The sequence below is a fragment of the Pogona vitticeps genome, chromosome 6 (genome assembly GCF_051106095.1).
Source record: "Pogona vitticeps strain Pit_001003342236 chromosome 6, PviZW2.1, whole genome shotgun sequence".
Lineage (NCBI taxonomy): Eukaryota > Metazoa > Chordata > Lepidosauria > Squamata > Agamidae > Pogona > Pogona vitticeps.
In genome coordinates this window covers 95,386,604-95,413,949 of record NC_135788.1, presented here as the reverse complement: position 1 = coordinate 95,413,949, position 27,346 = coordinate 95,386,604, and the positions used below count along the sequence as shown (strand labels likewise).

The 27,346-nt window shown below is 41.2% G+C and overlaps 1 protein-coding gene across 26 annotated transcripts in view; it reads right to left on the bottom strand.

Annotated features, from left to right (window-relative positions):
• Positions 1-27,346, bottom strand: part of SRCIN1 (SRC kinase signaling inhibitor 1) — a 310,186-nt gene that overhangs the window by 26,645 nt on the left and 256,195 nt on the right. For all 26 annotated transcript variants that reach the window (XM_078377916.1, XM_078377919.1, XM_078377927.1 and 23 more), the window contains 8 exons: positions 27,119-27,212; positions 23,974-24,803; positions 18,255-18,347; positions 16,840-16,883; positions 15,163-15,341; positions 11,422-11,597; positions 5,375-5,505; positions 483-630 (listed from right to left, as the gene is read on the bottom strand). In XM_078377916.1, coding sequence (XP_078234042.1) covers positions 483-630; positions 5,375-5,505; positions 11,422-11,597; positions 15,163-15,341; positions 16,840-16,883; positions 18,255-18,347; positions 23,974-24,803; positions 27,119-27,212 — 1,695 coding nt within the window. The remainder of the gene's footprint in view (positions 1-482; positions 631-5,374; positions 5,506-11,421; positions 11,598-15,162; positions 15,342-16,839; positions 16,884-18,254; positions 18,348-23,973; positions 24,804-27,118; positions 27,213-27,346) is intronic.

Genomic DNA, 27,346 nt, shown 5'->3' with positions numbered 1-27,346 from the left:
GCTGGAGGCGGATGTGGGAGATCTGGGCTCAAATTCCCATCCAGGCATGAAAACTCAGGTCGTGATCTTGAGCAAGTCATATGCTCTCAGCCCAAACTTCCGCACAGGGATATTGCCGGGATAAAACGTTAAGGATGTAAGCCAAGAATATTGCCTTGAACTCACTGAAGGAAAGTCAGGATAGAAGTTAAATAAATACATAAATATGGACATACAAAAACATGTGCGGACTGCAACATGATTCAGGGTACATTTTCAGAGGTCCGGAACATTTATTTTCGGGGACTACAGCTCCCTGAACCTCTCAGCCAGAAATGCCCATGAGCATTTGGGATTCTGGTAGTTGGTCCCAGAAAGCAAGCTTTCCAAGGTCAGCATAGGGCATCCAAAGGGGAACTCATCAGCCTCTTTGGGGACAGAAGTAAATACTCCAGCCTATCCTGTCCCAGGCCTTTCCTTTCACTCTGGTGTTGCTCACTCACTTGCGAACGTGCGCCAGGGTGTCGGTCACTGCCTTGCATCGCTTGAATAAGCCGTCCAGTCGGTGAGGCTCTTCCTTGAGGAACTTCACCGCCTCCACCTCCACACGGAGGACCACACGCATTTTGCTCTGCAGGCTGGGAAAATTAGCTGCAATGCCAGGGATGGGTAGAGAGGGAAGGGAGAGGCATGGGGGTCAGAGCAGGCCCAAGGATGGCTTTCACCTGGGGAAAGGGAGGTGTGGAGCCAAGAAGAGAAGCAGGTGGGTGGCATGGCAAGGCTCAGGTGAGTGAGAAGGAAGGCCTCCCCTGGCTGTCACTGTTAATACTTTCAGAGGAAATACGGCATTGCCACATTATATAAACGCCCACCATAACATCTCCCACCTACCAAGAGCACAGCCCGTCACAAGCAAGATAACCACTTGTATTTCTGCACTGAAGGAGAGAGCGTGGGGGGAGGGCTGGAAATACACCCTACCCACTGCCCTACCCTCCAGTGGTGACATAACTCTGTCAACATTGGTTTTTTTGTTGCATATGGGCTAGCAAGTTAGGCAAAGACACGTGAAAACTTGAATGCTTGAATGGGTTTGAGGAATGGATGAGAAGAAGGGATGACTCTTAAGATCAGGTCATTTCCAGACTAACCCCACTGAACAAGCACAATAGGCTCACACATGAAACACATGTGTACTGTGCACAGAGCATGTAACTGTGGGTCATACAAACTGCTGTCAGATTCAAATCTGGAAATCCAAGCCCAAGTCATTGGCAGGACCCCAGGAAATCTCTATACCAATTCTACTGTTTTTACGGTGGGCTGTCTTTCCATCAGAAATATAGTGAATAATGAGATACTGTACACCCATAAAATCACTGATCTACTTTTAAAAAGGTGAGAAATCTTTGTGTTGTAAACCTGCTTTGCTGCTTCCTTACAATGTGCAAAAATGTTCTTTTTCAAGAGGCAGCAGAGAACGAAACTCCCATTTATACATTTTCTATATGGTCCAACAGAATCTTAACCTTTATAGGAAATACTAACCTCTGCAAAGGTTTTGCACCACTTCCTCTCAGAGCTATTGGGTTAGGCACTTCTTAAAAAAAATAACACTAACACTCAGCATTGTTAATCTGTGACAGGTAAGCACTGCCTTCAGGCAGCAGATAGGTAGAGCAACATTTTGTAATTAACATGTACAAAAACAGTGGCTTAGGCATCTGGCTGCAGAGCCAGAGATTGGGAGGTCAGTTCACCGCTGTGCCTCCTGACAGGGGCTGGACTCCATCTTCCAGCTCTTTAGTTCCAAGATCATTATATTATTATTCGTTTTGATGCAATGCAGGAATATTTTATATAAAGAAGCAAAACAAAGCAATCCTATATATGTTTATGCAAAAGTAAATCCAGAAGTCAATTATCCTGACTCATAAGTAAATCATCAGAGGATTGCAGTTCTAATATCGATTGGTGGAGACTGAGGACCATGGATTATAACAATAACTAAAATAGACAATGAACATGAAACGGGAAAAGGTTTAGGATGAAGAGTGCCACAAAATATTTGTTCATAAGGCATTAAAATGGTCATGATAAAGGTCAGCCCTGCTATAAAAAGCACTAAATTTCACATTCAAATTACAGCTTGCTATTTCCAAGCTCTGGAGTAGCACCAGTTCACATGGAGATTTTTACCACAGTACAAACATACACAGCCAAGCTTGTCTCCTACAGATACTATTTAAGAACACTCACACCTGGCGAAGCTGTACAGAATGCTCAGGCTGTGCCCAGACATAGAATTGCCCTTGATAATTTGCCTGTGTGCTATCTGGCTCAACTGCTGGCTCGCCTCCAGACACAGCAGACTCCAAGATGGAGAAAGGTCTTCAGTACGGTGCTGTCTGATAAGCTGCAACCCACTTATTGGCGATAGGAAGATGCCATTTAAATTCCTGTAAGGCCCTTGTCACACAGTCTCCTTTGGGCATTACACAAATTTAAAATGGTGGCACATGGCACAGAGGGCTGACAAATAGCAATTGACATATGTTTAGTCTCCAAATTCACAATCAAGGAGGGTCAAAAGGATAGAGTTTACCCTTGTTTCATCAGATGCTCCTTAGGGAGAGAAAAGGGAATAAACTCTGTATTACTTACTCAAGGATCAACTAAGTGTTCCATAAATGCATCATGATCAATACTTCCTGGATCGATTATTCTGGTTAAGTGGTAGCATACTTCACCTTCCTTTGTATGCTGGTTGTAATCTACATTTAATTGGCCCTCGTGTTTGAAATAGGAGAACAAGTACTTAGGGCTAATTTCATTTTTATTGTGACTCCTAATCAGGATCTGACACAATGGCTTAAATACAATGTAAGATTCTAGTTGAGGTCCCTGTCTCAGATGTAATGGGAAATTGTGAGCCGATTAACTAAGGGTTAGTAAGTTGAAGTTGATATACAAGAGGCAAAAGAGGGCAAAGGGTGAGAGCAGGCTGCGACTGGGGGAAGGAAGCTCTCCCCAAAATTTTGGAGTAAGACTAACTCCCATCCTAGTCCATGAGCCACCTATGGTGAAGTATTTATGCCTTTTGTTAGTTCCTAGGTTACTACATCATGATTTGAGACTGTTACATCTAAAATAATTTGCTGTCTTTCGGATTAATACATCTTCTTTCTATTCCATGTATACATTTGTAAGCAGATAACACACAAGCACCATCAATCTTAGCACTCTCCACTAAGAAACCAACACACTAGGCAAGCCTTAAAAAAAAAGTTTAGGACTAAAAACCCCAGAATCCTCCATCCAAAATGGCCACAGATAATCAGAGAAATGTAAAACAGCAACAAAGCATTTCCTTCAGCATATTTTTAAACAAACGATGGTTTCTTAGGGGTGTTATAAAAGAAATGCAACTCTATTAATGGGAATGGGGATGGGGACGGAGCTTGGTCCCCAACCCAATGACAGGGATATATTGGATAAGGGAGGTGAAAGTTAAAGGAAAAGAGAATGGAATGCTAATAGCCAATTTTCATATGGTAGAAGAAGGCAGAAGGGGCAACATGAACGGTCTCATTAGATCAGCTGGAATCTCCGGAATGTGCTCCGACAGCTGGCAGAAGCGCAAAAGAGGCATGCAGCATGGTAACTTTGCATGGGTGATTGCCTCTGCCCATACGTTGCATGGGTGCTACTTGTCATACAAATACATGGTAAATGTGCAAAGGTTTTATGACCTTAAGAATGGAAGAAGATCCCTGCTGGATTGGGCTGAAGCTTATCTAATCCAGTATACATTTCATGTCAGTGAATGCTTCTGTTTGTGTTAGTTGTGCCACGTACTTCTTCACAAACAAATATGAAAATATCTTCTGCATGAAAATACATTTTCACATATCACTTCTTGTATTAAAACGTAATAGCAGATTTTGTAACAACAACAATACCAGCAGCATCGACACAACCAAATAGTATGGTTAGAATTAGCTTGGGTAGGGACCAGCAATTATGCATACTGAGTGAATGAGTAGATTATTTACCATATAATCATTTAGAATATATTCCTTTTGCAATCTGATCAACTATACTCCTGTGCAAAAAAAAAGAGAGAGAGAAGAATCGTGCTCCTCCACTTCTCTCACTTTCAAATTACTGTATACAGAAGTGTGGAAAACACAGATTACCAAGTGGTCATCACTTGGTAAATGTTCAGCTGAATTCATACATTGACACACTTTTCTTTCTCAAAATATCTCAAATTAATCAACCCGTTGCATCATGGAGAGTAAGTCCATCAACAGCCATCAGGGCAAGACTTTGAGGCAGATGTTCAAGGCTCTGCCCAGCAGGACAAGAAAGAAGTACCCCCAGATCTGACTGGACATGTCTGAGAACAAGCCACATGAAGTGTATACTGTTTCATCCTACCCTGCTTGTGAGCTTTCTAAGAATTCAGATTGGACACTGTCAAGAGTCCTTGGAGGATATTTGGTTTCAGCCAGGGCTGTGATTCATTGTGTTGTTATATGACTAACATATTGGGAAACCTCTAGCTTCCTGTGGCTTTTAATGACAGGAAAAGAGTAACAAAGTATATTCCCTTCAAAACTATGCATTCAGCATAAATCCACATGGTTTCACACACAACTTCTTATTTTTCAAAGATGTCGGCTAATTTCTCCTTGGGGAAATTCTGAACCTGAGATTTTATTTTGGAATTAAAAAGTCATTCTGCCATGAAGATGACACAAAGAATGATAAGGCTGAATGAAAAATAGTGGAGATGTGTGGCACTGGGGAAACAGGGAAGGAGGAAATGACAAGAGCTGGAACATGGAATCACAGCTTTAGTGCTGGAATAAACTACAAAGCTAACAAAAAAACGATTTGTCCAACAGAACTCCAAAAACAGGTCGACTTATATGAAGGAGGCCATGTTCCTGGAAAAAGAAAGGTCAATGTCTGAGGGTATAGTGCCTGAACACTTCTCATTAGACAAGATGCTGATTCTGTATCTAAAAGCAGCACTCTGGAGGAAAAAAATGTCTATTTATATTAAAACATTTGCTTTTGTTTTGTGACTAATCAGTTATGAGAGAGCATAGTTTTGCATGTGCAATGTGTGTCAGGCAGAGAGCACTGAAAGAGGGGAATGCCTGGAAGGATAATGATGAAAGAGAAAGAAATATGCATTCACCTTAATCTATGGCTAGGCCCTTGGTTATTTCTTTAAAAATCATGATGAATACATAATTTCCAGCTACAATTTTCACAAACATATGAATTAACCACAGCACAAGATTTTTAAACTGTGGCATAGGAGAAATCCTCTTCCAACAAAGACATAGTTATCTGAGATACCCCACTTTCCACCTCTCACCCTTCAGCTCTGTCAATGTGTCTCCCAACTGCTTAAGCACAAGTGATTTCTCCTCTAGCTCTTGTGTAGAGATGAGTCGATGGTTGTGGGTCATATCTTTCTGGATCCTTTCCACCGATTTCTCCAGGTCACTGCAAATATACAAAGACACCAACAAAGAGATTTCAGAAGGATGGAAAATGATGACGTGTTGCAAGTTTCCCCCTTTTCTTCAATGAGCATAGGAGCGGAAGGCAACACTGCCTTTGTGAACTTGATCACCTTGCATATGGATGACAGCAAAGTTCTCACTACCATCTTTCAGATTTCTGTGTTCTTTTCTCTTTCCAGATGATGTAACTAATTTGCTAAATTAAAACTATGATCACTTATTTCAGGACTGTAAATAGCCGTTTCCTAACAACAGAGGGCAAAGGCTTCTTCATATGTAGGTGGTATAAGTGTGTGGGGGGGGTGGGCGCGAGAAAGTGTCCAAAATAACTAGGCTAAACAACCTTAAATCTTTTGGAATTCACAGGTTGAAGACAGTAATTTAAAGAGGGCATGACTGCTTTCAGGCTGTGGAACTCCCTTTCAAGTGAAGGTAGACTGGCTTTTCCCTCTCTTCATTCAGCTAAGCTTCTGGCAGTGGGTTTATTTTCTCTGGAAGGGACTTTTAAACAGTGGATGGTTTATGTTTAAATGAATGCATTATAGAATTGCTTCCAATGGGCTGTGCAACTGTTTTGTCTGAATCCCAAACCGAATCAGGTTGATCTAGATTAGCGATATGAAGTGATTCAGTGATCTGAGCAATAAAAGAAAATGCTGCAAAAGGAAAATGCCAGAGCATGAAGAGGGAGAGGGGGGAATGAAAAACTAAGTTGGACTTTACTGGCTTATAGCTTCAGCTTCCATTGAGAGGTAAAAAAATGTAAGTAGTACTCTCCAAAGTCAGTGCTTAAAGGGAGGGACAGCAAAGAGGATTATTCATCTAGTTTTCTATTAACAGGAATAATGCTTTTGAAAAATATTTTGCTGAATCCTGGTGAAAATCGTGGACTGAATGTAATCCCAATGAGAGGATATACTCAACACTAACATAAACCAGTATCAAGTTCCCATTGATTCAATAGGGGTAAATAACTGTGGCCAACAACTGCATTTACTCTTTTGTGTTTACAGTCACTTCTGTTTCTTCTTCTTTCTTCCCACCAGTACCAACCTTCAAATCATTCTTAATCACTTCATAGTCCAGCCCCATCCTTCCTTCACTTTCATGTGAATGAGCCTGTATCTTAGTCACCACAGTAATTTTATTACATAATGATATTTGCCTTATCCCCTACTCCATTTCTTTTCACAGTATTTTAGGTTACATCTGGGTTTGATTTCACTATGTACTGCTTTGTGTATGCTAGTATAGTTCTTGCTTTTCTCTTGCTCTTGTGTATGTCTGTACAGTACATATGTTTTAATTATGTATATGAAGTACATTTTAGTGCATAAGCAATGCATATACATCATACGCACTACCGCAGTGCAGAAAAGCAGTACGATTAGCAAATAGATTAAACATATTAAGCACATTGGCCAAAATTCTATTAATTATGCCCTTGTATAGCCCAACTGTGTTCAATATTGATGGTTAATTGCCACAAGTAAAGAAGTTAGTGCAGGCACTGGTTGTTGAATGCTGAGTTGCACAAGTTGGCATGCAACAGCAAATGTCTACATGACCTTTTTAACCGGGAACAATTCACCAAGATCCATGCTTATACCTACATGAAAACTTAACAACAATCAACTCAAAAACCAACACTAGAGTTAATCTGCTTTAAAGGGCCAGTTATATCTCCAGATATCAAGCATGTTATGTGAAGGAACAAAAATATAATGGCTATTTTGATTTCCCAGTGGATTCCCAGCATGAAAATTCAGATTATTCAATTTCTATTTGGATCCAAATCAGGCAAGACTAGATTTGAAGTTGTCCAAACCTATCAGGGTTGAATCTGAATTGCTGGGTCAGCCCCAAAGTGAATCAGGTGGCCACTGCACAGTCCTAGCTTTCAATTCAATTTTGTTTTAGTATTATAACTTTTAAAAATGTATTTCAAAATTATAACTTTTTATTTTTGCACATGTATCTATTTGCACGTGATCACTGCAGATGGAGACAGCAGCCACGAAATTAAAAGACACCTGCTTCTTGGGAGGAAAGCGATGACAAACCTTGACAGCATCTTGAAAAGCAGAGACATCACCTTGCCAACAAAAGCCCGAATAGTCAAAGCTATGGTTTTTCCTGTCGTGATTTATGGAAGTGAGAGTTGGATCATAAAGAAAGCAGACCACCGAAGAATTGATGCCTTTGAGTTGTGGTGCTGGAGGAGACTCTTGAGAGTCCCCTGGACTGCAAGGAGAACAAACCTATCAATTCTAAAGGAAATCAACCTTGAGTGTTCACTGGAAGGACAGATCCTGAAGCTGAGGCTCCAGTACTTTGGCTATCTCATGAGAAGAGAAGACTCCTTGGAAAAGACCTTGACATTAGGAAAGTGTGACGGCAAGAGGAGAAGGGGACGACAGAGGATGAGATGGCTGGACAGTGTCTACGAAGCAACCAACATGAAATTGATACAACTACGGGAGGCAGTGGAAGATAGGAGGGCCTGGCGTGCTCTGGTCCATGTGGTCACGAAGAGTCGGACACGACTAAATAATGACGATGATCTATTTTTAACCTTTTTGGGGGGCTGCTTTGCATTTCAGTTTTGGGGAAAGGGCAGGATGCAATTCAAATAAAAATGTAGTAATAAATAACAACCATCAGATCTCGGCCGTGAAAGCCTTTGAGAATACAAATTAACCATTCTTTACTGCGTTTGGCTTGTGAAACACGTGCAAACAATATGTATTATCAGTATGTTTTAGAAAAGAGTCATTCTACCATAATGGCTATGGGATGCTGAAAGAAATTGGGAAGGTTACCAAAGTAGAAAGGGTGAAAATAATGGGTGCCTTCTCCTGTTGACTCGATAAATATAAATCTGATCAATGACAAAAGGGCAACACTTTTTAATACAATCACTGACTGTGCTGTAACAGTAGACACTGAATGGCCAGGAGGAGAAACAACTCTTTACTTAATTCTAACCTGTGTCCAGAATCTGGGGTGAAGAAAATTGCACTGTAATTCTGACCCAGATGTGTTTAAATTTCTAAAGGGAGGATTTATCCAAGAAATGAGGAGATTAGCTATAATGAAGCTGAAAGGTGCACCGTGCAAGGTCAAATCCCATCCACAAGGCTTGGAGGTAATTTAAGACCATTAAAAATAATATGGAGGCCATAAATTGCATGTGGATACAGAAAGTTGCCCCTGGGTTTAACAGTAAAGTTCCAGAAGCTATAAAAAGTAAGATGACTTCCTGGGCAGTGCAATCATAAGTATGCAGACTCAGTGGAAGAGTGAGCTAGGATCCTGGAGAATCTAGGTCTATTGTGAACAACCTGCATCCTAGCATAAGTGGCCTATCCACAACTACTTGGTAGCTCCCATTAATACAACTGGCTAAACAGAACAAAAAAGGGTTTGTTTGTTACATTATCTGAACAGGGAATCTCACCTTGTTTTTCCCATTATCAACCATGATCAGAGATGTGAAAGATACTGACTATATTTTCTATATTTTCAAAACTAGCCCTTTTCCTGTTAAGAAGAGCATACAGGTTTGTGCACACACTCACACTATGCACAGAAAGGCCAGTTTATTGTTTTAAAAGATGCAAACAAGCCATCTGATGTTTTTAAAACTTTCAGATTTTTAAGACACTGAAAAAAGCAGCAGCTATCACAATTTTGTATCGCACCCACTACTTATACCACTTGCACACAACAGCTGAGTAATAGCACCAGATAGCATCTATTCCTCTTACAAGTCAAGGAGACAAACATTGCAACTTCTCATCCTTGCCTGCAAGAACACAACAAGGAAGGAATTACATTCCTCACCACCATCATATACCAGGAGTTGTTCTAGGTTAATAAACCATTGCTTCCTATACCAAAAAAATCATGTCGTTCCTAAAATTTAGTACCTAGAAAATGTGCTAATGTTGTGGTTAAATTACATCTTTCTAAAAATAACAGCTGCAACCTGATTAAGTCAATGTTCATTGATGAATCATATTAGTTTTGTCTGATTAAGCTGCCAAGTGAATCTGCATATAAATAACACACTACTCCTGGAGCAGAAAGCATACATAGCTATGTTTGGGGATCATAATATGCATGTAGGATAGTTGGGCACACCCTTAGAACAGCTCTCTCTCCCAACATGTAAAAGAAAGGCAAATACCTTTTTTAATATGGTGCTCATAATCTGCAGGTCTTCCAAGCACTTACTAAACACACACACACTTTACACATGCATACTGCGTATGATTATTGATTCACTGGGGATACATTTTTAGCCAGTTAAGCCTGCAGTCCTTTACATACAGTGGTGCCTCGCTTAGCGACGTTAATCCGTTCTGGAAAAAAGTCGCTAAGCGATTTTAAAAAGCCCATAGAAATGCATTAAAACGCGTTTAATGTGTTCCTATGGACTTAAAAACTTACCTTTCAGCGAAAATCCTCAATAGCGCTGACATTTTCGCTGCCTCTTAAGCGAGGCAAAACAGCGGGTGGCCATTTTGTTTTTCCGGCGGCCATTCTGAAACCGCCGATCAGCTGTTAAAAAAGGGTCGCTTTGCCATGATTGCATCCCCGCGGTCATCGCAAAGCGAATTTTCCCCATAGGGACCATTGCTAAGCGATCACTTTTGTGATGGCGAAAGTCCATCGCTAAGCGATTTCGTCGCTCAACGGAGCGATCGCTAAGCGAGGCACCACTGTACTTACATGGCAGTAAATCACATTGGCTTTAGTTCTGGGTAAACACATGCCAAATTGCTTGGTTACAATTGTTCTAGATTAATATCCTATTGCTTTAGTAAAAAAGCCAGGACATCTATAATCTGTTCACATGTGCATAATTTTTGAGTACTGTTATTGTTATTCTGTGATATCAAGTCACTTCTGGCTTATAGCAACACTGTGAATGAACAATCTCCAAAATGTCCTGTTCTCAACTGCCCTGTTCCACTCTTGGAAACGCAAGGCCATGTTTTGGGAGTCAATCCATTTTGTATTTGGTCTTCCCCTTTTCCTACTGCCTTCCACCTTTCCCAGAATTACTGCCTTTTCCAGAGATTCCTGCCTTCTCATGATGTGTCCAAAGTAGCCTCAGCTTCAACATTTTTGCATCCAGAGATAGTTTAGAGTTGATTTGATCTAGAAATTATGAATACTAGTACATTAAGTAACAATGTAACAAAATTTGGTAAAATTGGGATTTATGCAACCCCAGCCTATGCCACAAAACTAAAGATATCACTGTTTCTTAATTTTTTTTATAGAAGTTTATAGAAATTTTAGAGAATTCACATTTACAAATAGCTGCAGCAGTAGATCCAGGAGTTGTAAATGCATATTTTCCTGTCAGAGCTCATAGAAAATAGGAGGAATTCTACTGGAAAGCTAAACAGGGAGGTTGAAGTGCTTCTTTCCACACCACAGTTATGATCTAGGGGGAGGGACAAATAGTTCTCATTGAATTTTGTGGAACTTACTCATTAACAAGTTAGTTTAGAATGATGGTATTAGAATTTTGCGTTAAAGAATCTTCCATATTTGTTTAATTTCTCTCCTTTTTTTTGACCCCTTGCACTGATCTTTTAGTAACTGATTTTTTTTAAAAAAATAATGGAACAAAGCTTGGAACTAAAACTTATTCCAATGGGAGATTTAGATTTTTTAGGTTGAATCACACACTCTTGAAATTAACTTCCTCCGTCTACAGCATTAATGTCATTCCCACTCCCACTGTACCAACTGACCCAGAAGAAGGAACCAAATACAGAGGAAAGTGTCCCAGGAAGATGATGACAAATTATTTTGTTCTGCTTAGCTTCCACATAAACACACACACACATGCAAGCTCAGTTTGCAGTAGTCTCACTTGAGCTGTTGGGTGATGAGCTCCTCCTCGTTGAGGTAGCGAAGGCGCTCCTCCTCCACCAGGGTGCGCTGCCGCTGCAAGGGATCCTCCTGCTTGCGCATTGTGTCTGTCACCCGTACGCTGATCTCCGTCTCTGTCCGCCGCAGCATCGTCTTCACTGTCTCCTGGTTCTGAAGCTGAAAGGGACAAAGTAGGTGAAGGGGAAAAGATGAGTCACAGCAGGAGGGGAAGCTCTTTGGCTTTGATGAAGCTTACTGGTGTCATCAAAGCCAAAGAGCACCACAGTCAATGAGAGAAAGAAATAGTGAAAAGACACCGAAACACAATCTAATCTTTGCAGAAGTACAATGGAAAAGGATCCTAAACCACCAGGTGCTTTCTCCAATATGCACCTCTTTTATTTTCATCTGTCCTTTAGCTCTACAGCTTACTTGTACTTCTATCTCTGTTTTGCAAGAACTTGCAGAAATTCACAAACTGCTTTCAGGAACTCAGAAAGCAAACTGACAAATTCCATCAGTTAGAAATTCTTATGGAGGATGTTTACATTTAAATAGCTCTCAAACTGGCGCATTTCCCCCTCAAAGCCATGTGGAATGGCTTGCATTATTCACAAAAAGGAGAAGAGAATAATTAAGTAAATCAGGCCTAGGTGAATTATGTACTAAGGACCCATATTGTACATCACTACTTTTATGTAAGTACGAGCAGAAGAGGTGCATCCAAACACATTTGTTATCATAGGAAGGCAGTAGATGTATGATTATTCAGAGTCCTGGGTTCTTCTTTTTTGTATTTTGTGTGCATCTACGGTTGCTATGTTTTAGGCAGTCAGATCCTCTCACCGTTATGCCAGGCAAGACATTTTATTTCAGACAAAATGTCTACCATTTCCGTTTTTTTCATAGACAATCTGAAATTGCACTGGAGCATATATACACACTAGAACTGTTTAAATTTTCTAGGAAATAAATTGTAGGTCTCTTTCCAAAATTAAGAACAATTAAAGCACCATAATTCTTTTACAATGAAAATGTATCCTAGGGCTAAGTGTCAATCACAAACCCCACAAACGATACAATGCCTCTAAATCAGTATCCAAGGATTTGCTAATTGTTCTGAAAACTCTGTAGTCTTAGTGATTTTTCCATCATGAATCCACTAATGCAGGGGTCAGGGAACTTTTTTATCTTTTACCCCCCCCCCAAAAAAATGTATATGCACCAACGTTACCCCACCCTTCCCAGCACCGCCCCTCTGCTCTCGCTCTCCACGGCCGACCCCCCTCCCTGCCTCTGTGCTCACCTGGGACCTGCGGCTGCCGCCCAAGCAGCCAGTCTGGAGCCGCCACACCGCCGGGAAAACGCATCCTTGGTGAAGGGAGGCGGGCACCGCAGGGCTGGCAGGTCCACCGGCCATGAGCTCAGGTGAGGCGGGGCAGGAAGGGGGCCTCCTCACCAGCACTCACTCTCCCCGTGACAGAATGCCCGCCTACACACAGTATCGTTGAAAATAAAATGCCTGGGAGTAATGAGGAGGGTCATGCTGCCGCAACCGTCCTCTTTACCCTCAGGATTTTAATTTTTATCCCATTTGGGGTAATTTACCCCGTTCCCTGAGCACTGCACTAATGTATATTTGCAATTTATGGAAGAACAGACCAGCAATATATGGCTGATATACTCAAACTGAGATCTCTTTACGTGCTGTGACTTAAGGGATGCCCTCTGTTGGATGAAGCATTGATAACCTGAAATTCTATATTGTCCTCTCACTGTCTAGTGGAGCAATATATGCTATAAATGAGTGAAAATGAGAGAGAAAGGCAGCTCAGAAACCAGACGCGGCACCATTTCCAAAATTCAGAAGCATCTAGGGGAGATGAGAGAGTGCAAGCCATTTGCTTTTCCACTTCTTTTGTCCCATTTGCCACTTTCCAGCTTCCAACAACCTGTCACTGTTAATTATCTCTGGAACGAAATGACTCAGAGAAAAACATAAGCAACTCCTGCAGTTGGAGATGGCAAGATCAGATCACTGGCTCTGGATGCACAACTGCCATCTGGCCTTTCATTTAGTGCCAGATCGTCCAAAATAATGCCACCCATTATTGAGAAGGGTTTGTTTTGGTGAGCAAGGCTAATGATGACAAAAGTCAACAGAAGCATGAAAATAAATTGAGGAAAAAAGAATAGAAGACTGGTGTGTGCAGAGCTGACTGTTATCTCATGGAAATACAGATGAAGTTTAGAGAAAGAAAGGGGGGAGCAGGGATGTTGATAAGTCTTTGGGTATGGGTCCCAAGACTGAACTTTTGGGTCAAAGTCCCAAGTCAAAGTCAAACCTTTGGATCCAAGTCCTGAATCCTGAGCCTTGAGTCCAAGTCTCAAGGCGTTTGTGATGTCCCCTAGAGACTTGGGACTTGCCTGTGCATGTACCACTCAGCTGATAGGTTGGTCCATGTGCAGAGACAGTGGGCCAACTTTCCTTCCCAGAGCTGGCTCCTGCCTCTGCGCATGCGCTAGCCTATCAGAAGGTGCATGGGCGGATGCAGCAGCCAGCTCCTGGAAAGGAAGCTGGGATTGCTGCCTCTGGTTGTGGTGGCGAAGGCAGCAGGAGCAGTTAGGGAGGCTCATCCTTAATAGGGACTTGAAAGCAGCCCCAAGTTGTGAGTTCAGTATGAGTTTCCCTGCAAAAAATATCCAAGTTGAGTCTGAGTCAAGTCATCAATTTGATAGCGAGTTGCAACTTGCAAGTCCCCATTGAAGGAAGGAAGGAAGAATACCTGAGGCTTAAGTCCTTATTTCCAGCTGAATGGAAACCTCAGGGAGGTGGGAATTAAGAAGCTACCATACACTGAGTCAGATCACTGGTGCATCTTAGTACAGACATGCCCCGCTTAATGATAACCCGTATAACGACAAATCCGCTTCATGACGATGTTTTTGCAATCGCAAAACGATGTTTTAATGTTTTCTTTTTCGCTTTGCGATGATCGGTTCCCTGCTTTTGGAAACAATTCTTCGCATTATGACAATCAAAACAGCTGATCGTCGGGTTTTCAAAATGGCCGCTGGCTGCTCAAAATGGTCCCCGCTGTTTTTAGGAGGAATTTTTCGCATAACAGGCACCCAGAAATGGCCGCCGTATGGAGGATCTTCGCTGGACGAGCAGGTATTCAGCCCATTGGAACGCATTGAATGGTTTTCAATGCATTTCAATGGGCTTTTTTATTTCGCTTGACGACGTTTTCGCTCTACAGTGATTTCGCTGGAACGAATTAACGTTGTCAAGTGAGGCACCATTGTATATCTACTGACTGGCATTAGCACTCAATGGTTTCAGACAAGAGTCTTGCTGTACCTGGAAATGCCATGGATTAAACCTGAGAATTCTTCATGCAAAACATGTGTTATGCCCTACCAAATGAACTGGCATCATTCTTTTATTTTGCATAATTTATTCTGATATTGCTAGTCATGGGAAGCAGTACAGAATCATATTAGATATCCCAGACCACTGGAAACCGTATTCAGTCCTGCCTCTGGCTTCTCAAATCTCAGCAGCCATTTCCATTCACTTTCAAAACATATGGATTTTCACCACTAAGGTCCAAAAATCTCCCTCTTGAAAGAATGAAAAGTTAACTTCCTCATACACCCAGCATAACATTGGGAACTTATTTTGCACACTACTGTGGAAAAGCAGCACAAATGTAATTGGTCCTTAGCCCCAGCTTACTTGCAATTTCTTCAGCTGTTGCAACTGATTGCGGAGGTCACTGGCATTCTGCTGCAAGTCATGGAGATGCAGCTGCATGTGTAGACGAGTGATAGCAGTGGGCTGCCCAGCTGGCGTGCCAGTAGCAGATTGGGGTGGACGGCCAGGGACTGGAGTTCCCATGTTGCTTCTGCTGGGAGCTGAAAGAAAGAAAAGGCAATCCAATCTCTTTTGTAATCCAGAGGAAGGAAGGGAGGAAGCAAGCAAGCCAGGGATAGCTTTTGATCCAGGGAATGATGGTGCCTCAACTAAAAATTTCAAAAGTAGCCCTCCTGATGTTAGGCCATTGATGACTGTCATTCCTTTTCAAATCTGCAATCTAAAATGAACTGCAGAGCTGAAAAGGTAACCAAGCCCATCTCATCAACTGCAGGAAATTCCAGCTAAATCACTTCTGACAAATGGTAATTCAATCTTTGATTAACAACCTCAGTGAAGGAGAGTCCACCACTTTCTAAGGCAATCTCTTCCATTGTTGAATAGCTCTTACTGCCAGGATGTTCTGCCTGATGTTTGGTCAAAATCTCATGTAATTTGAGCCCATTGGTTTAGGTCCTACCCTTCAGAGCAGCAGAAAACAAATGCTTGAAGGCAGCTGTCATAGCATTGCTCATTCTTCTACAGGCTAAACATAGCCAGTACCCTCAATGGTTCCTTACAGGGCATCATTCCAGATGTTTTACCACCTTGGTTCCTTCCTCTAGATATGTGCAAGCTTGTTGAAATGTTTCTTAAATTGTGGTAACTAGCATTGGACACAGTACCCCAGGTGAGGTCTGACCAAACCAGTGGAAATGTAACTTCTTTTGCTCAGGACACTGTGTTTCAGTTGATCAGCCTAGAATTGCATTAGCTTTTCTTGCTGCAACATCTTTATTGATTCATGTAGTCTATTAGGATGTCTAGATCCTTTTTCCATATACTACTGTCAAGCCAGGTTTCACCAAAGCTTAGAAGCATTAATTTTTTTAACTGCAATTCCCAGAATCCCCCAGCCATCTTGGCCATGCCAGCCAAAGAGATTTGGGGAATTAAAGTCTGGAAAGAGGTAACATTTCCAATCTCTTGGCTTCATCCATTTTGTATTTCTGCATTTGACTTTTCCTTCCTAAATGTCAAGATTTACAGTGACCCCTGCTAAATGATGTTAAAAATATGTTGGGATATTAGCTATCCTTCCCAGTGTGGTATTCTCTGCATATCTGATCAACATTTCATCTCCTCCTTAATTGAAGTCATTTATAAATATTGCACAAAAACATTGCTCAGTCTAATCAGATTGATGGCTATATTTCCTGTCCTCACTCTGATTCAGTCAAAAGCAACAGGGAAAAAATAGCACTGAACAGGAACATAGCATATTGCTGACACCACCAGGATTTTGAACAGACAGCAAGGCATGGAACCAAGATAAGTAAGAGAGAGAGAGAGAGAGAGAGAGAGAGATTAATGAAAACTTCTCAAAATAAAAGGCAACTTGAAAAAGAAAATATATAAATTTAATGTATTTGGCTGAGACTTATGTGATAGCCGTAATGGATGGAACCCCAACATTTCATTCTCTGATTAATCTAAAAATCAGGCACCACCCTCATGTTGGGGCAGTGTGCAAGACATCAGAACATGATGCTCACTTACGTGCTGATGTTGGTGTCCCTCCATTGCTTACTTCTGTCTTCTCACTAGAACAGAACAAAAAAGTATATGCAGTATACCTTGATGAAGTGGCGAATAAAACCGTAGGACAACATTTTAGCAGGTGTGTTGGGCCAAAGTGCCTGGCCAAAGTACTAGTGTAGTAACAGGAGGGGCTGTTGACAAAATCCTGAATCCAACACTGGCACAGTGTTGGTACAACCCCCTCGTTGCACAGGTGAGTGTTCGTTTCTCATGTTTGCACAAGGACATATACCAAAACACCGTCAAGCAACTCTTGTCATTGTGCAGGAGTGGGTGGGTATGCTGCTTGGATGGTGCAATGGGTGAGTTGACATGCTGGTTGCTGGGTACCTGAGTACAGCTATGCCTCCAAACAAACTGCCAGCAGTTGCCAGAACTTGCACCATGCCAGCTGGACATCTCCTGCCTCTTTTGCTGCCAAGCTCCCATGTAAGTACATCAGGGAGGCTTTTTTGCTCTGGACTGTCAGCCAAAATATTGAGGGTTTTTCTGTGCACTCATTCCAAGTAAACCTGTGGAATATATTGGCCAGAATCTTATCAGTGATTTACATGTGTGTAAAAGAAATCGGGTGAGTCATGGCAGCAAATTTGTGCTCGTTAACAAGGTGCTGTTTGAGCTCCTGGGTGTGTGTCTGATATACCAGGTGCACACTGAGGAATGCAGCCAGGACTTCACTGATGAGCAGCAATATGCTTCTGCAACTTGCACAATTTTACTTATACAAGTGTAAAACACCAGCAAGACTCTGGTCATTGAGATAAGAAGGCATAATTTAAAGAAATTAATACTTTCAGTAAAGTTACTGAGTGCTAGGCATTTACACCAGAAAAGGGTGGCAAGAACAGGAGAAAAGAACTGGCCTTTTAGAAGGAATATAAGGCAGTTTTGTGTTTTGGGGTAGTGTTTGCTTTGTGCTTTAAGCTATATCTGAACTATTCTAGGCTAGTAGTTATTTCTGGCCTCTATGCATCTGATCTACATTGGGAAGTAATGAAGGTGCTACCTTGTGAAGTGATTCTAAACAGATGCAACTGAGGAAGGAGTAATGGGGTGGTCTCCACATTTTGATGACAGGAGCTGTTCACTGTGAAGTGAATCGTGTGAATGAAGTAGAACTGCAAACTATTTTCAGAGGAATGTTTTTTCCCTTCCCAAGGAGGTACAGTGGTGACCCGCATGACGATGATAATCCGTTCTGTCAAAATTGCTGTACAGCGAAATCGTCATCTGTTCATGGATGTGGGCTTTCCCATTTTACCTTTACAGTAAATCAGAGTGTGATACAATACTTTGATTTATACCCACTAAGGTAAGGCCCATTGCTTCTGCTACTGCCAGAGGCAAAATATCAAAAACATGCAGACTCATACCTAGGGTTTTCTGCATCAGAGCTTCGCATCAATGCACTCTGCACCAATCCTGTGAGGCTCGCAATCTGCTTCTCCATGGCTTCCATGCGTTCCCTTAGTAGAAAAGGAGAGGGAAAGGGAAGGGAAGGAGACCGAATAAGACATGGGGTGCACACAATGTATATGTTCCCTGCCCTTTTCCTATCAGTGTAATAACACGGTGGTAGCACTGGCTTGGGTTGATGAATCAGTCAGTATCAAGTATTTGTCAGTTTCACATGTAGCCATTTCTAGGTCTATTCCACTTAATGTTCGCATCAGTCTGCAACAACAATGCAGTTTTTTGAGCTGAGAAAAGTCTGCAGTTTGACGAATAATTGTGTTCTTGTCTGCATATTAGTCTTAGCAGCTCAAATTATGTCAGGAATTAAGATAGGAATTCTCGCCTATCTTAAGGAGTCAACATATGAATTCATGCATTTTTATATAATTTAAAAGTGTCTATGTCACACTTGTGTTCCATTTAATTTCACAGGTACTACTTGGAAGTTAGCAAAGTATAAATAATAAGTTACTTGCAATTCCTTTCTCTAATGAGATAGGTATCACATTACAAGTTGTTACTTCAGGGGCCATAAGTTCTGTCCTTGTACAGGGTAACTAGTTTCTTTTCTAGTTACAAGAGTTACTTCATCAAACAGCAGAGGAATAATATCATACGATTCAAGTATTGACTCATGTTGTAGCTCATGCTGTAGTCTTGTACTCTGTTATGTATGTTAAGTGAAAACAAAAAGGCCAGAAGGAGAGTGTTTTGCACTGCAAGTGTTGAAAATGTTAATAGTAATTAAAAGCAACTATTTTGGTTATTTCTAAGAAATGTGAAAACAAGAGTAAAAATTTTAAAAACTGTAACTATAGGACTAACCAAGTACTCTCAGGCACGAAGAAGTAAAACTGTAGATAATTACAGTAATTTTTAAAGCATTTTAAAAACTATGACCAGGATACTTAGAATAATACTTTAAAAGCCAACATGCCAACATAACTGCATCAAGTAAAAAAAAAAATTAAAGAAATAATATAGCCTCCTAGAAAAACATGAAGCAATATTATATTTTTTAAAAAATAACTGAGGAAACACTGTTTGTAATGCTCTCCAAAGCCTTCTAGACGAGCAGTGTCTTCACAGTACAAAAGAGCTTCTTGGGGATATAAGACAAGATTTCAGCTAAATGAGACTGTAGATCCATACAATTCAGTATTCAATTTTCTGTAGTGGTCCAGTGGATACGAATGCAATCTCATGAAGCACTTAGATCAGCACAGCTTTGGCAAAATAAAATGTCAGTGGTGCAGCCCACCCTCTATACATTGCAGAAAATCAAGTAGGTGTTACTGGTTGTAAATGATCTACAAAGTGTATTTTTTAAAACAACTAAGCTTAGCCTTTGTCCAGCCTCCATTGAAATGAAGGTCTAGAACTGATAAAGGCTGCCAAGAATGTTTCCCAGACACAGTCTAGATCTGAATGACTAAGTAGCACATTCTTACAATTACACAACACTTCTTTCTATAGGGTGATCTATGGCAACTGCCAACCCAGGATTTCCTGTCTTCCAACTAATATAGCCCTGCTAATATGTAGCTGAAAAAAAATTGAAAACGCAGATGACATCACTGCCTAAAGGATTCTGTGATTCCACCAGATGGCAACAGATCTTTTGATATACAGTCCTCCACATGCTCTTTGGCTGAGAACTTCTATTAATCGTAGCCAGAATGGCCAATGACAAAGAATTATGGGTGATGCAGTCCAAACCCATCTGGAAGGCCACAACTGTCCATCCCTACTCTGAAGGACCGAAGTGGAATTTGAGGGAAAAAGAAACAAGATTGAGAGAGGTGGTAAGTGGGTCCTTTTCTAAAAAGGAATCAAACATTATCACATTCCCATTCATGTGATGGTTTAGCCCAAATGACGAGGCACATCATTTCCTCCTCAATCACCTTGAATAGAAGCAAGGAAAAAACACTCCAGGAAGAGGAAGAGTGTAAACGAAACAAAACTGGTGCAAAAAGCGACTTTGGATTGTGGCTACTTTCTCCTGAAAATGCCCATCCCAATGGTGCCCTGTAGTCAATTTCCTTGAAGGTTTTGCACTGAGGAGAAAATTCTCTCATACACTTTTCCAGTACATTAACTTCTGACAGGACCATGCTTGTCATTCCATTGACCTCCCCTGCTTGCCTTTCCCTCCCCCACCTCTGCTCTCTTGCTGTTTCTAATCATTTATTTCCTTCTGTCTTTTTGTTATCCTAATGAGCTCAGTTCCTATCATTCCCCCTGACAACTCAACTGACAGCTCAGGAACCATCCTGGCAGTGGAGATGTAGGCTCAAGATGATTAAACACAAGATAAGGGCAAACACTTTTACTATCTAATTTGCCTGAACACATCTTTTCCCAGAAGAAAAAGGAGAAGGCCACCCACAGATGGCAAATGGTGAGAAGGAAAATGGATGAAATGCTAAGGTGGAATGGAATACACAGAACAATTCCAACTATTCAGGGTGAAGGCAGTTTCCTCTACAGCTCTTCAGTGCTGTAATCAGATGGAAATGGAAATAAAATGTCATTCCAAAAAGCACGCAAATATACTTTTATATCATCAAACAATGTCATTGAGTCCCCAGGGCAAAGTTTTACTTCTTTTATTTTATTTGTCTTATTTATAGACTGCCTTTCTCCCAACAAGGGAACTCATGGCAGCTCACAGTATTAAAAACCATAAAATTAAAAATACAATAAGTTATACATTAAAAAGAACTGAACTATAAAATGATTCAAATGCATTGAATTATTAAAAACATAGAGAATGTTAAAAACTATTTTAACTGAAAAAACGGCATTCAGATTGTTAAAAGTATAACTGAAGACCCATTTTTTCAGGCAGGTTTTTAACAATCATGACTGAGTTCCTGAATGCCATTTTTTAGTTAAGATAGGGTTTTTTTTTACATTTTATATGTTTTTTAAGTGGAAGGATAAAAGGGATGGAGGCAACTTAAACTCTAAAGTGAGAGCATTCCACAACCTGGGAGCAGCCACAGAGAAGATCTTCTATGAAATCTACTCAAAAGCCAAGCCTATGCAGCAAAGACCCTTTTTGCTGATGATTAGAAGTTTATTTGCTTCCAGGCTCTGATCGTTTTATTGTTTGCTGTTGACTGTGACTGGGAAATTAGTAATGAATTGCCCATTAATTGCCCCTTAATTCAGTTGCTCTTCCTGCAAAAGAAGTGGGGTTTTAATTACAGTTGTTAGTTTTCCCTTTTATTTAGTGAAATAGTACTTATGAGCTATACACAAATGTAATAGAATAAATAACGAGAAGAAACCAGTAAGGAAAGCCTCTTCCAGAACAGAAACTGGCATTAAACGTTCAATCTTGAACCCATTTAAACAAGGACTCAGCGAACATAATGAAACTTATTATTGAGTAGGCATGCATAAAATTCCACCCTAAGAGACAATTAACAAGCTATCCATCAGCAGTCCAGTTGCCACACAAAACAGAAAGTAATAATGGCAGAATTAAGGAAAGTCACAGGAGCCCTGGACAGCCCATTGCCTATCCATACTGGTTATGCTACTGTTACGGTTATGTTTTAAATTTTTAATCAGGTCTGGAAAAAATACAGATGGCTACAACTGAAAATACTGGAATGCACTGACTTATCAACAACAGCAGGTGCTTATTGTTCAAGAGTCTGCCTCAAAGTATGTTTTACAGAACATCCAGATATATCTGCTTTGTAACCTTCCTGAGTTTTCCCAGAGATTTTTCTATCTTTTTTCTTAGCAAACAAAATCACAAGGAGAGAAAAGTAGAACAGCTGCAAAAACATCTACTGACACCCTATGAGCACTCTATCTGGAAGCAACCAGCAGCTAGAATCTCCATAAAAAAGTGGGAAAGCAAAAGATAAAATTCTTGAAATCAGGAGTACTGTGAAGTACCCAAGTCAACAACAGGACATACATAAGCCACTCCAATGGGGGAAATATAAAGAAAATCTGGATGGAAGAAAATATTTTTTAAAAAGCTCTAAGAAGAGAAAGGGTGATGTGCTCTCACTGGGAAGCTAAGGGCTTGAATGGATGCACAACATATGTGAAACTACTGGGAGTAAATGACTGGAAAGCAGGAGGATGAAGGCAAAATGGGTTTAGCAGGGTAACTGTTGAGGGGAAAAAGCAATGTATGAAGAAAGAAAGAACAATGAGAAAGGAAAAGCTATATGTGGCATAGGATAGCGGTAGGCAATCTGTGGCCCTTGTGATGGCTCCATTAAGCCCTAGTTAGCATGAAAAGATACCCAGTTTGGTGTTGTGGATAAAATGATGGCCTAGGACTCAGGAGGCTAGGTTTGAATCTGTGCTTAGCCATGGAAACTCATGGGGGGGGCAGAAAAGGTATAACCACTTCCTAAATATCTCATGTACCTTGAAAACCTATAGAGTCACTATAAGTCAGTTCCAACTTGAGAACACATAACAACAACACCATGAAGGGAAACTACTGGTCAAGGATTATCAGAGTGTAGAATGTCTCTTAACAAATGCATTAAACAACTGGGAACATATGCTAGAAATCAACTCAAACTCAATGTTACTAGTACTCAAATATGTGTCTTTAGTCAGAGAAACAAGCAGGCATCTTGGAAATGTCAGGTTACCTACAAGGGTGTCCAACTAGAATCTAGTTACTAGATCAATGCTTTGATTCCAAATATATAGGTGTTACTTAGGATTGTATGCTGAACTATAAGAAACACTGCCAAAATACATAGCAAAAGGTTTCTGCAAGCTAAAATACTCTTTCAAAGCTATTGGGAAACCATAAAAACTGAAACCTACAGCCTTGGTTGTATGGCACTGTGCAGGCAGATACACCAGCTTGGTTTGATATAATTTAACCCATGCAAAGCAGGTAGATTCAGCACTCAATGAAAGCTATAGAATCATTACTGGATGCCTGAAGCCAATCTCTTTTGATAAAATCAACTACCTAACATGCATTGGACCAATGACATACGGAGAGGGGTAGCACCTAATAGTGAAAGACTGAAAGCATCTATATAATGGAGAGTGCTTGTAGCGCTATGGGGCGGTATATAAGTCCAATAAATAAATAAATAATAATAAATAAATAAAATGCAAATCCACTCTTCAGCTATCATCCAGTCCATCCCAGATTAACATCAAGGTAATTTTTTCCCCAAAAAACATCTACGAACCTTGAAGGAACAGCAGAGATTGCCAGGACTTTAATATGGAAATAATTATCTATCCCTCTTAAAGAATTTATCCCTCTTAAAATGGAGGGAACCTCAGGAGAATGTAGCCATCCAGTCATAGAGAAAACTGGTTACTTGGAAGTCACTTAATAGACTACAGACTGGGTTTGGTGGAACCAAGGTGAACCTAAGGAAATGTGGATTTCACGCTGGCAGTTTTCTCCACACTCACTCCTTTGTGAGTGTGGAGAAAACAAGCAACTTTACACCTATGTCAGTGTTCTGTCTACCTCACAAAATAGAAGACTGAATGGTCGCTGCTCCAAATGCTCCTGATGTTGCCTGTTATTGTGCAAAAACTATCTGATATGCTTATTGATTGTATGACAGTGTTTTCTGCCATGTACGGAGAAATAAAGAAAGAAGATTCCTTTACCTTGTTTCTGTATCCTTGGCAGGCACAGGTGAGCTGAACCCAGACAGAGGACGCTCCCCAGGTCCAGGGAAGAGCTCTGGAGGTCCTGAAGAGCTTGTATTCCGTGGCTTGTTGACAGGACTTTCCATGAAGACTGAGGAGCAAGAGTCTTTGCGGAAAGACTGACGTACTGGGGAGGACCGGCTTGGAGGCCCTGAATAAGGGCTGTGAGGACTTTGGCTCTGTTGAACATCTACCAGCCGGCCATCAGCAATTTTCTGGGGAGATGATGGGGGCAAGCGAAAACCCATTCCAGGACCATAGGTATCACTATAGATCTGTGCACTGGGCTTATATAAGCTGTCTTCCAGTTCTGACTGCAAGGCAGCAGCTGAATAGGTGCTGAGAGATCGTACAGAACCACGCTTATACAGCCCCCCAGGGTAGGCAAACGGGTCCCCCATCCCAGCCAATGACTGAGTGGATGTAATGCTTAAACGTCCTTCATGAACCATACTGTAAGGGTCAGCATAAAGGCCCTCATTCTTCACCAGCACCATGTTCTTCCCAGCCAAATCTTCATCTGGCTTGACATCCCGACGTTCTAAGATAGCACTTGGGCTTGGTGAAACACCCTGAGCTGGTGGCAGGTTAGAAAGGCGTTCACCATGATGCACAGGGCTGCCAGCATAGGAAGGAGGGCGCCCACCGCTGTAGGACATACGGGACCGGGATGGTGAAGATGACTGCAGCACCGGTGGAGGGGAACTAGAAGTGAGGTGGGAGGCAGGGGACATGCTGTTCAGGCGTCGTGTGGGAGAGGATTCTCTGGAAGTGTAGACCATCTCCCTCTGGAAACACAAGAGGGTAAAGAGATTTCATCCAAAGGAAATCCATTTCTAGCACTTACTCCTGTGGCCTGACTCGCAGAAACAGAATATGATGTGGCAAAACTGAACAATACCAGTTCCACAACTGCCCTATCTATGTATGTTTCTCCATGTTTCACAGCAGTCAAAAACATTGGCAGATACAAATCATGCCCATCAAAGAATGGGTTGCATTCTCCCAGACACAGTTTTCTATTTTCAGTAAGTTTCCTATTCTGAGGAAAATTAAAACACCCCACTACTCCACACTTGTACTATGAAGTGGTTTAGTTCTGGAACCATTTTATCTCTTCATCTGCTGTATAAACTAGGCCCATGATTTCAATCGCAGTAATCAGCTGTTCTGGCACCCTGGATTCTGTATCAAGATACATATGCTGCAACAAGAGTATATTGCATATAACAAGGAGATTTTCTGTATTGGGCTTCTGTCAGCCATGGGGAGATGGGCAAAAAGCATCAAAACTATACCTCCTGAGCACCTGTGACTGGATAGGGAGCTGTCCACACTTCTCCCACCCCAAACCTGTGATTTTTAACTCCAAGGACTACTGTGGTTTAAAAGGAAGACTTGGGAGACTCGGGACATTTGCATGTTGAGTCTAATGTCAAATTGTAGCATGAGGTGTAACAATCAGAAATGCATATTACATATAAAAGCTACTTGAGCAAGAATTGGGAGGGGAATTTCTTGTTCTTGTGACTACTGTGTCTGCTTCTTCCTCCATTCTAGAATCCCTCACATACAAGTTTGCCCTCTCCCCATAGCACAGCAATTCCCTCCCTTTTCGTTCTTTCTTTCTTGAAAACATTTTACTCTAAGTAATGTTCTGATTATCATGTTTATTGCTTCACTGCCAAAGCTCTATCTATTCTCCCATAGCAACATTTGCTGGCAGCAGCCAATGGCTCACACATAACTGCTTCCAAAAAAACACACACAATTACTGTCTCTGTCACTTTGTTTTCTTCACAATGAGTGTTTCCACTCCTTGTTCGTCCAGCCAAATCCCAATGTAGCCATTCCTCTGTGTGGCACACAGACTGCGTGTTTTTGCACAGACACTTTACACATTGGCACACATTCATATTCCCCCTCATGGGCGCAGTCCAGAACTTGGAAATAGCTGGATGCAACAAATGAGCTACTTGCAATTATTTTACACACACACACACACACACACACACACACACACACACACACACACACACACACACGCACACACACACATACAAACCAATTAGAGCTACATCTACTTTCTGACTGGTTACTCTGCTGGTTATGGGCATGTAGCTTCACAGGAAGAATATCACATGGTTTGAGTGCTTGTATCTTGTGTCAACAAATTGAAGCACTTGGTTTTTTAAATTAACAAAACACTGGAGAAAAAAATTAACAAGGAGATAATTCTTAAAACTCTAACAATAATGGTAACCAACTACCATGTCAGGCTATGGAATTATAACAACTTTTTCTTATGGAAGTAGTGTTATCAGCACTGGGTGTATTCACTTTCCTAAAGCTAACACAGCTTGAGTAATCTGTTCCTTTGGCTTACGATTCAGTTCTAGAGGACGGCAAATCACACACTGAATTCCCTGATCAGCTGACAGCCCCTTTCCTACAGTTATTGGAAGTATATGCTTCAAGGCAAGGATACAGATGATCTGGTGTTTCTGCTTATATCTGAGCAGAACATCCAGGTGGCCTATATACGAAAAATGAAATCTAGCCTGCCTCTGAGTGGATTTCATTTCAGAGTTTCCCAGTCCTATTGATGCAGAAAAGAAAGGTAGCTGAACTGGTCCTCGGTATATTTCTGGAGGCTTGGTAGCAAAAAATAACCTCCCAACTCAAGACTGTCAGTCCTCAGAGCTCTTAGGAAAGGGGGCATTTCCCCAAACTTTAATATTCCATGGGTGCTAGGTTATAAGGAAGGGGATTGGTTGCAGGTAGCATAAGAAACATGCCACTGCACATTTGCAGAAACACATTGTTTGCTACAGCCTTACTCAACTTTGTATCATCTAAGTATGCTGATCTACAAGTCCCATCATGCCCAACCACCATAGTTGTTGTGGATGGTGGGAGGGGCACTCAAACCAACCTGGAGAGGAAGAATTGTTTACTACAAATACATCTTCTAGACAGTGCTCAAGAGCAAAGGCACTGCTGGAATAGTCCTGAGTGATTTGTCCCTTTCTCCTGCCCTATTGCTGACATCCAATGAAAGTAATGACAGCTTTGCATTTCCTATGGAGCCCACTGTTCTTACCCGCAAGTCTCCATTGGTGATGTGAGATCCAGGAAAGGAGGCATAGAGGGGCTCTTTCCGATAGATTTTGATAATGCTTCTGTCCTGGATATCCCTGCAAGAACAAACACAATTGCTTTGTTTATTACTGCAAGGGCCAAATTACACATGTCCATGACAATGAGTATAGTCAGAGGCACTGGAGGCAAACTGATTATGATGTTGGCTTATGCCACCTACTGGAGGTAT